At 40.8% G+C, this 11,102-nt stretch overlaps 2 protein-coding genes across 2 annotated transcripts; both read left to right on the top strand.

Annotated features, from left to right (window-relative positions):
• Positions 1-3,812: 3,812 nt before the first annotated feature.
• Positions 3,813-8,158, top strand: tdrd6b (tudor domain containing 6b; the record flags this gene model as incomplete). The annotated part of the gene is given in 2 exon segments (XM_080512640.1): positions 3,813-4,133; positions 4,979-8,158. Coding segments are annotated over 2 exon segments (3,501 nt in total).
• Positions 8,159-9,488: 1,330 nt separating this feature from the next.
• On the top strand, positions 9,489-11,089 carry ankrd66 (ankyrin repeat domain 66; the record flags this gene model as incomplete). The annotated part of the gene is made up of 3 exons (XM_080512637.1): positions 9,489-9,627; positions 10,629-10,857; positions 10,951-11,089. 3 exons carry the CDS (start codon positions 9,489-9,491, stop codon positions 11,087-11,089), a joined length of 507 nt encoding a protein of 168 aa, XP_080368763.1.
• Between the last annotated feature and the right edge of the window lie 13 nt (positions 11,090-11,102).

The following is an 11,102-nucleotide window of genomic DNA, read 5'->3' as shown; positions in this document are numbered from 1 at the left end:
ACCTTGATCTTGTTCAAATGAAACAAATTCACTGAAAACATCAAGCCCCATAAATTGTTTTCCTTCCAAATTGGCATATCAAACATTAAACATGTGCTATACTGTATATTAATCATCTTTACCATCTATACCATCTACTCCCCCCCCCCCCCCAAATGGTTATTCAGTAGAAACTCCTGCTTTTGGTCCTTCTGAGTACAAAAACGTTTTCAAATGTAGACTTTTGTCTGAATTCAGACAAGATAATAAGGTAATATATTTTTTTGACTACTCTGACTCAAAACAGAGTTTTAAAAACGTTATGCTTTATGGGAGGAAAGATAGAAAGTGAAAGCAGTTTATTTGAACGTGCCACATCAAGATATAAAAAGTTCTTAGCACATTTCTGCTGTTCTGAAATAAAGAACAATACCTATTGATTTCATAAAACTTTCTACAGATTGATCAAGAATGAACATCATCAATATTCGAAGAATAACTTGCTTTAAATTCTTTTTTTTAGCTCTTTCAGTAATTCTTCATTTCACATTTACAGCAAATGAAAAATATCTGACTAACTTGTAAATGTAGGACACTCGTGGTAGAAAGCAGGGAAGCTGTGGCATCCCTATAAAATGTGCCTAAGTTTAAAAACTGAGAGTAAAGAATGTATACAGGGGGAATGAACAGCATCGTCTGGTTAATTTAAGTCAGGGGTGTCAGACTCCTTTAAATCCAGGGGCCACATACAGCCTGAGCTATTCTTCAGTTGTCTGTATCAGTAAAACAGTGGCAAAATAGTCTCTGAACCTTTGGAGAACTTCGAATGCAAGAGGTAAATCATGAAGACGATTACATTTAAATCACTATCTTTTAAAGATAAAGCTTGCTGCAGTTTCATTTCACTTCCTGGTGCAGCAAAATAGATTAAAACCTGGAAAAAAACTGTCTTTATTGACCGTATCTCTGTCTACATAAACTCTATGTTTATACATCTACCTATGAGTCAATGTATCTACTTCTATATGTGCATTTGCTTTCTTCTTTATCTATGAGTCTAATTCTATATCTCTATGTGTCAGCTTGGGTATGTTTACTTGTCCTCTTATTTGACAATAGTTGTATACTTCTATCTATCTATTGGTATCTGAGCGCTGCAATTTTTGGCCCCAAAGTGGAACATTGACATCTTGGCTCCATGTCACCCAAGAAAACAAATCAAGCCAGAAATCTTGATGTGATTGTGGATTCAGACCTGAAATTCAACAACCACAGTAAGACAACCAAATTAGTTAACTAGCACCTAAAAAAACATTGCAAGAATTAAATGGTTTCTGGCCATGGACACAAACGTGTCCATGCATTTATTTTCAGGCTGGAAATGCTCATAGAATATTAAACTTCCACAGCTCCGAGGTTCTCAGAAAGAGGTTTACTCAGTAGCAACAGAGTCAGAAGAAACCAGCAACTTTTACTTCCTAATATCCTCACCTGTGGAACAAAACTCCTGCTGGCACACTCACTTCATGTAAACCAGGATTTAAAACACTATTAATTACACAGGCCTTCCATCGGCCAATCGATTGAACCTTTTTTTATTACCTTTATCTTAATAAAGTGTTTACTTTATTCATTCTTCTTTTATACCTTTCTTAATTGCGAGTCCGTCTCTTGATTGCATCATATAAATGCATTTTCTTTATTTCCATGTAAAGCACTGGGAATTGCCTTGTGTCCGAATGGTGCCATTAAAAATAAATAAATAAATACATTAAAAAAATGTTTTTTAATAAAATTTAAAAAAAATTATATATTTTTTTCTAGTTTATTTCTATTAAAAAAATAATTTTTAATAGAAATAAACTTGTCTTTCCTTCTGCGTGATTCCGTAACGGCTGGCGCGCGTGTCGTGATTGGCTCCCTGTTGTCAAGGTGCGCGTTCAAGCTTAAGTTAATTGGACGTTTCTTGGACAAAAGCGTTGCGCTTCCAGACGACTCGAATTTCAAACTGTCCATTCGTACTTTTAGTAAATACTAGCGAACATTATCACCCCTTCTTGGTTAATAACGCGTTTTTTTCTCCATGGTCTGGAGGATTGACCGTGAAAACTAACGTCTATAAAAAGCAGTTTGAGGCGCGCGGCCGTGCCTCAACCTGCAGAGAGCTCACCAGGTGAAGCCAACGTTGACGACAAAGGATCGACTTCGCCTGCAGACACTGTAAGATCTGTGGTTAATCCTTTAATATGCATCTTATTCTTTCTAATTGTAAGGCTGACATAATTTGCTGTCTCAATTACTTGTTCGTTGGTCTATAGTTTGGTTTCCATAATGATGTGATGCAGAGTATAGCGTGTCCTCATTACTACGGTAAGTCTGATTTAAAGTGTAAACCCGGCCAGAAAAGTTTGGGACCCAATTATCTATCTAACATTTTGTACTTTTATTAATGTTTACTTTGAAGTAATGGGTTTGGAAATAAAATACCTGTTGATGATAAAAACACTACAGTATGCATTAAAAAAAATCTTACAAAATCCAATTGTATCAGACTAAAAAGTTGGTTAATAGTTGAATGGATGAGTTTATTTTAACATTTGTTGTAAATTTCCATCAAAGCTTTATCATTTTAGCTGAAAAACATTCAAAGAAAATGTATCTCCTGATATCAGATGCATTTCATGGTTTGTTTTAAACTGTAGGTAATAATGATTGAAAATGAAATCTTAAAATATATTGTGGTGGGCGCTACAATATATACATTATGAGCACTTGCGCCACGAGGACTTTTTGAATAATAATGACTGTGATAATGAGTGGCAAACAACTTGTTCCCTTTATGTGGACAATAATCAATACTGGACTTGTATCTGCATTAATAAGCTGTTCTGTGGCATTTGTGGTTTTCATGTTCACATTATCTTGCACTGTGAGTCGTTATCGGTTGGTGAAGGTGTTTCATGTGCTCGACTTGCTGAAAAAAGATGTTTTCAGTTAACCGCTGACACACCACTAAGCTGCCCAGGGGGCTACTTCTACTGTTGGAGTGAATTAAATTGTTAGTGGGTCAATGTGTGTCAGCTGTAATCACATTGTCTGCTGCGTCCATCGTTTTAATGAGCATTTTGGGAAATGAAGAATCTCGATGGTGCCTGCCTTTCGATGCGCGTCAACGTTTGTTGACGAGGGAGTGAAAATGAATCATATGGTTTTGGTTTGATATCGTACACTCCTCGCATTTATCGTGGAAATTGCACGCAAGGCAGTTTAACCACACTCTGAGCAGGTTGCAGCAGCTTTGACGGTTTACATTGAGTGAGTACTGATGACCTCCTGTGGAGTAGACGAGATCTGTACTTGAATTACCTCCTAGAATTGTGGAAGATTACCAAGGATTTATCTTTCTGGATAAAACAAATTATACTTGTGTCGTTGAATAGAAAAATAAAATAAAATAAACATTAATCTTTAACATAATTATTGATTGTTGTTTAGCTGGTTTTTGTGGGCAGTGCAGTTACATCATTGTTTTTAAGAGTCAACTTTCAGACTGTTAAATTGCAAAAAGGATCCCAACATGCCAAAGTATAATTTTATTGTAAATATAATGTTGAATTTTAGAGGTTTTTTGTGTGTTTTACATTTTAGTGTCATTAGATTCCACATCATGGTTGATGATTTGTGAATATTCAGTCAGGTGTGGCATATTGGTGGTATTGTTGGCATTATGCTGAAGCGCTTTACCACAATACTTATACAGACTTTTTCCCTTAAGATTAATGCATATGTTTGTTACCTTGCATGTATATATATATATTTTTTTTGTCTGCACCATGTGCTCACTACCTGGACTTCCAATGCCCCAATCAGAAGCATCTGTTGTCATTGTGAGGGTGAACCTGAACCCCACCTGTGACCTTGTGCCGTTATGGGTCAGGATGGAGGGTGGACATAAGCACAGTTATGAGAAGATGAGGGAGGAAATTAAGACTCCAGACAGAAAGTTCTGTGGACCAGAAGGAAAGCCAGAGGACCTCGGTCTGGTTTGCATCAGTGGCACCTGGCATCGAGCTCAGATTGTGTCGGTTCAAAATGAAACTTGCAGTGTTTTTTTGATTGACCAGGGGCAACTCCATGACACCACAAGTGAGGCCTGAGCCTGGGCCCAGAAAGAAAGTTTCCAACTAAATGATTTTTTCAAATAGAATGGCTATTTTAGAGAGAAATCACTCTGGTTTTAAGTTGAACCACAGTACCGAGACAGCCCTAGTGCAAATTGTTAATGATCTCAGGGGCAACATGGACGCTCAGAAGCTTTCCGTCCTGGTGCTACTGGATCTCAGTGCTGCCTTTCATACAGTAGAGGGCCTCGGGGCCGCAGAGACTGTCAGTGTTTTTAAAAACGGGCTCAAAACCCACTTTTTTAATTTAGCATTTAGGCCCCCCATAGCTGAAGGCTGTGGCTCCTCTCGGTGTGGACGGCCCCCTAGGGTGGTGTTTTCTCTCTCCTCATCAGTGCCTTGCCATTGTTGCATCATTCTTATATCAGTTTTTGTATTCTGTTGCGGGGGGTTGGTGGGTGTGTGTGTGTGTGTGGTTGGGTGTGTGCGTGCGTGCAGTTCTATTTAATTTTATTTCTCTTTTATATGAAGCACTTTGTGTTGCATGTATGTATGAAAAGTGCTCTATAACTAAAGTTTGATTTGACAGGACAGAAGATGAATCCACGTCTGACATGAATACGAAAGGAACAAGTAAACATCTGGACCTTCTGATGAACAACGGCGAGCATCCTTCGACAGATCTCCCTGAGCGGCAGAATGCTCATGATGATGATGATGATGATGATGATGTGTTAACTGTAGGAAACGGTGTTGGCATGAAGGTTTCCCACTTCAAAAGTCCACAGACGTTCAGGTGCTGGACCACAGAAAATGAAGATTCGCTTGGACCCCTTAAACAAGATCTACAAAAATACTACACGTCCTTTTACTCTCAGCCACTTGTCGAGTCGATCTTTAAAGCCCGTAATCCAGACGACAACAAGTGGCACAGAGCAAGGATCATCGCAAATAGCCACACCCCTGTTGTAGAAGTCCGATTTCTCGACTATGGTCAGGTTCAAAAGATCCCTCTGCACGATATCCACCCCATTGATCCTGCTTTCTTACAGCTGAATGCACCGGCTGTTAAATGTTGCTTGCTGAGTTTTACAAGCCCTACGAAACCCTGTGCTTTGGCTCACTCTGATGCTGCATTAAAAGAGTTTGTGGATTTAGGGGTTTCGTCAGAAACTGGTTCAAAACGTGTCATAAAAGAATTAATGTTTGAAGAAGGTCCGCCGCTTAACTTGGTCAATACTGAAGCAGCGTCTGATGGAGAAAGCAAGTCTTTGTCTCAGAAATGTGAACAGCCTGAAGCCCCCAGGCAAGTTCTTCCATTGGTCCATGAATACACTTTCTCCAGGCACAACATTGAAGTTGGTGGGATAGAAAAGATACAAGTCACCTCTTCAGAGACCGTCAATCACTTCTACTGCCAACTGGATAGGAATTCTCATTTAAACGACGAGGTGATGAAAGAGATTGCACAACTGGTTGGCCAACCACCATGTGAGGATCAAACCCTTAAACTCGACGGCGCTTGCCTTGCCAAGTACGGCGACAAAAAATGGTACAGAGCTCAAGTAGCAGAAATGTCTCCAGAACTTAAAGTGCACTTTGTGGATTTTGGGGATACCCTGATGGTGAATGAATCGGATGTTCGCCCCTTCCCCCTTCAAGCGAGTGTGGCCTTGTCTACTCCTGTGTTGGCTGTTCCTCTTGGACTCTCTGGCATCCCCGCAGATGTACCACAGGAAGTTAACCAATGGTTTGCAGATCATGCCATTGGAGAAGAGTTTATCATTTCGGTGGTGGCAATAGGTGAAAATGGAAAGTTGATTGTTAAGCTCTTTGGAGAAACTATCAATGAGATGGTCGGAAAGAAGGTGGCACAAAAGAAACAAACCAGGAAAACTACTTGGAGTAATCAGACTGACCAGCAACATCAGAATGGCTCCAAATGTGCGACTAAACCAAATAAGGTCACTACAAAAACGACTCAGCAAAACGATCTCCACAAACATAATCTGACGTGTGCTAGTGAAAAAGCGCAGATGAATTCAAAAGCCATATCGCTTTGCAGTAATGTGAGCATCTGCACATACACAAGGCCCAATGTGGATCAAAACAAAGTCACAGAGGCATACGCGACCTGCATTGTTGGACCAAATTACTTCTGGTGTCAGCAGACAAACTCTGAAGATTTGCTCGAGGTGTCGAAGCTTGCACAAATGGCTGAGCTCGCTCAACAAGACGTTTGGCTTAAAACACTGAAGCCCGGAAGTCCCTGCCTTGCTCTTTACTCCTGTGAAAACCAGTGGTACAGAGCGCAAGTCATCCGGACAACAGAGCGCATGCTTGATGTTCTGTTTGTTGACTATGGAAATGAATCTGAGGTGGACATCGGAAATGTGAGACCTCTCCCAAACAGTTTGCTGAAGGCTGCTCCTCAGGCGTTTCTGTGCTCTCTGAGTGGTTTTGATGAGTCCACAGGCTCCTGGGATGATAACGCTTGTGATGACTTCTATAACCTCATGGTCGATAAGCCACTTAAAGTCACGGCCATGAAAAATGGAACCAACTCGGAGTTGGGAGTTTCTCAGTATGCCGTAAAAATAGAGTGCGATGATACCGACATCAATGGTTTGATGCAGAAATACTGGCGCTCATCTTTGAAAGAGCAGGCCAACAGTGATCTAGACCAAAATGAAACTTCACCCCAAGATGCTCAAACCGAAGGCAAAATAACTAAAACTGTTTCCAAAAGGAATTTCAACACCAGTATGAGCAAAAATCAAACCATAACAGTGTACGGCTCTTGTATTTCAGAGCCACATTTCTTCTGGTGTCAGTATTCTAACTCGGAGGATCTAAACATGGTGTTGGAGCTCGCTCAGGAGGCAGGACAGGCACAGCAGGAGATGAGATTTTGTGGGACTCTCGGTCCTGGCAGTGCATGCCTTGCTCTGTTTTCCAGTGACAACAGATGGCACCGAGCTCAAGTCACTCAGCGAGTTGATGATGTTTTCCACGTTGTGTTTATTGACTATGGAAATGAGGCTGAGGTTGAGAAGAAGAATGTGAGGGCACTGCCTCAGCCTCTGTTGGACATTCCTCCCCAGGCCCTCTTGTGTTGTTTGAGCGGTTTCAATAAATCTGAGGGCTCATGGAGTGATGAAGCTTATGATGACTTCTACAGTCTTCTGGTTGATAAACCATTGAAATTAACCCTGTTAAATCTGGAAAAGCATTCAGAGAATGGTATCCCACAGTATTTTGTGGAAGTCAATTGTGAAGGAGTTCTTGTGAACACAGCAATGCAAAAGTACTGGAAACCAGCAACAGAAAAATGTGTGTCAAAGGAAAAGCTTCCAGCGGAAGGATTACTCCAGGGCGACCAAACTGAGTCCAAGACAACCCAGCATTGTGTTTCCAAAGAAAATGTGAGCATTGGGATGTACAAAGAGGCAAAAATGTCCCAAAATATGACGGAGACGGTCTATGCATCTTGTATTGCAGAACCACACTTCTTCTGGTGTCAACATACAAACACAGAGGATCTCAACAAAGTGTTGGAGCTCACCCAGGAAGCAGGACGGGCACCTCAGGACACAAGATTTGCAGAGACTCTCGGTCCTGGCAGTCCGTGCCTCGCTCTGTTTGCCAGTGACAACAGATGGTACCGAGCTCAAGTCACTCTGCGAGTTGAAGATGTTTTTCATGTTGTGTTCATCGACTACGGAAACGAGTTGGAAGTTGACATAAGCGGTGTGAGAGCGGTGCCTCAGAATTTGCTGGAGATTGCTCCTCTGGCCTTTTTGTGCAGTTTGAATGGATTTGAGAAGTCTGAGGGCTCCTGGGCGGATGAGGGTTATGATTATTTCTACAGTCTCTTGGTGGATAAGCCTCTCGGACTGACCATGGTTACCATGGAGCGTCACTCAGAGGCCTTGGTTCCCCAGTACTCTGTTGATGTTGAGTGTGAAGGAGTGGCAGTGAATACATTGATGCGTAAATACTGGAAAGAACTGGACGCCAAAGAAACATCGGTGGAACGTCTGAAATCAGGTTTGTAGGTTTGCATCATTTTGTGTAATATACAAGCTGTGGAAGTAAATCTGCTTATACGTTCTTTGATTTAGCATCTTCAGAGGACCAGAAGGAAACCAGGACAGTGGAGGAGAACCGAGCTTAAAGCCGTCAAGCTGATCGCTTAATTGTAAGACAATGGAGGTTTCACTGTTTCTAATGCTCATTGTAGGAATACATGTTTAGAATTGGTAAATGGCTGAACCAAAAAATGCGTTTTTGTGTGAATCGGTTAATTTCAAGAAAAGCAGAATGATGACTTCTGAATCCTTGTTTGTTTCAGTTCTGTGTTGAGAACACAGCCAGTCGGGGAATGAAGTGGTGGCAGACTGTGATGACTTCAATGAATTCAACTCACATTTGTTCATATGGAAACGTTTACGAAGAATGTTCACGGGTTTCAATGTGATTTGTGTCAATAAACGTTCCATTTTCAAGCATTGAAAAATGATTTGGTGTTTTTACTAAGCAATAGACACATTTAAATGTGTTAATTTGGTGGATGCATTTACTGCACATGGTGTTTATATATGCTGTGTGCTGTTTTGTTTAAAGTTCAACCTTTTAGTATAGACCACACATTTACTAGACTGGTAACTTATCTTTACTCTGTTGTCAGCTTACTTCCACAGTCCAAAAACAACTGAAAGATCTGCTCATAGATTATATTTTAGTGGAAAACAAAATCCAAATGTGTGTGCAAGCAAGGTAAAAGAATGCTAAACACTACATACCTTGCAAATGTAAGTAAGATTGGTCAAAAAAAGTGTTGTCATAAACTAAAATGCATATCTGGCATTGATTTGTTTAAAAAAACAAAAAACTATCGCAATGCAATTCTCAAACTAGCCCCCAAAAATAGGCTCATTCTGGTCTAAACTGTAGAAATTAGAATTTTATCTTATTTCAAACAAACAAGTTCAAGGCCACAATTGGAGATCTCTGCGGGCCAATATGACAGGTTATGATGTATGATGATTGTAAGAGCTACTTTGTGCATATGTATATATGTAAGAATTATTTGCAATTGATGTTGGGTTCAAATTTGGTACATTTTGGAAATTCGGACAGCACACCAGTATTTTCCAGGTAAAAACCTGTCGCCATTTACCATTCCTAACACAATGTGTTATGAGTACATTGATAGTCTCCTTTTTACCTCATTCTAATGATTCAATTAACTTGATTGATTGTGAACAGAATATAATCTATTATACTAATCATGACCAGCAGGGGGCAGCCTTATATTATTCACAGGTTCACTTCCGGCAGAAGGCGTGTTGATCCGCGGCGTTGCTATGCAACCGTGGCATCGACATGACCGAGTTGCACCAGGCGGCTGCAGCAGGGAACCATGATCAGGTGGAGGAGCTCCTGAGGCTGAAGAAATGCGACCCGAATCATAGAGATGTCGACTGGAGCTACAAGACTGCTCTCCACTGGGCTGCAGCCAAAGGTAGTTTGTTCAAAGACCTCACATTCTGTCCTCACCTCACCTGCAGCTTCAAGTTACACAGGTAGTCCAAATACTGCAGCAGCAGAAGTGAGTGTCACTAAATTAACAATGAGCTTAAAATCACCAATGCCCAGTTTAGTATTAGTTTCACTGTCTTCACATGTACAGCGTCTTTAAATCAACTGTGTGACCACGAATTATGCGTCTTCGTTTCAATCCAGACATGATGTCAATCTGTGCAGGTCCAAAGTATGTGTCAGGTCTTAAGGATTGAAGTGTTGAAAAGTAGTCAGTTGATATTAATCACATTTTACCATTTTTAGGCCAAAAACTTTTTTTTGTTTGTTTTTTAGTACTTTATTGATATCTTTGGGAGAAATGTTTCTCTATTTCTGTTTATTTAACCATTCCTGTTATTTCCAACCTTAATCGCACATAAGGAGCAGTGGACTGCTGCAGTGTATTGCAGCTCGGAGTTAAGGGCCTTGCTGAGAGACACACTGAGTTTTTTTGTTTGTTTGTTTGTTTTTTAAAGTAATTTCTCTATTTTTTTCACTAATGTACTATATATTACAATACATTCCCTATTAGTCCATCTGAGTTCTCAGTGGCAGTATCAAATAAGACGTGTTTGTCCATGTATTATAAGCAAAAATAAATCCCCTAAAACTAAATATGACTGACCATTGATTCTATGTATTTATATTCATGGCATGCAGTAACCATAGCTCAGTTTTTAAAATGACTATTAATTGAAACATCAAAAGGATCAATCAGGTGCTTTCAATAGGATGAAAAAAAAATGCATTAGGGGCAAAACATAACAAGTAATTATGTATTTTCTATTTTATGTGAATTTGCCATCACATTGTCAGAAGTGAAGGGTGGTGTGGATGTTAATAATGCATTGCTGCTGATTTCTACTTTCTCACTGACTGCATGTCAAAGTTGAACTTGATGCGCAAGCAGGATCGCAGGGTGTTGTGTCTGTGCGCCCCAAGGACACACAGAAACAGTGAGGATCCTCACGGAGCACGGGGCCAGGCCGTGCCTGGGGACAGAGCATGGGTGGACCGCTGCACATTACGCCGCAGAGTCCGGCCACCTGGCCGTGCTGCAGCTGCTGCACGCCCTCCACGCGCCCGTCGACAAGGAGGACGTCTGTGGAGACAAACCAGCGCGGATAGCCGAAATATACGGACACCACGACTGTGTTGCGTTCCTGAAAAAGTATCTGCTCTTCCTTACCATTTCGATAACGAAAACCAATACCTTCGCCTATTTGCATACATGAGGGAAGTCTTCTGTTCCTGTTTGTTGCAGAGCAGAAATCGAAGCCCAGGCCTACCGCAAGATGGCAACCCAAAATGGAATCTCCATTGATGAAACGGATGAGGAGTGGGGAGAACGGGGCAGAGAAACCGAGGAAAGCAAGATCTCTAATAGCAACATTCAGACTTAAGCCTTTGCCACCT

This window comes from Blennius ocellaris (genome assembly GCF_963422515.1).
Source record: "Blennius ocellaris genome assembly, chromosome: 17".
NCBI lineage: Eukaryota > Metazoa > Chordata > Actinopteri > Blenniiformes > Blenniidae > Blennius > Blennius ocellaris.
This window is presented reverse-complemented; position numbering and strand designations above follow the sequence as displayed.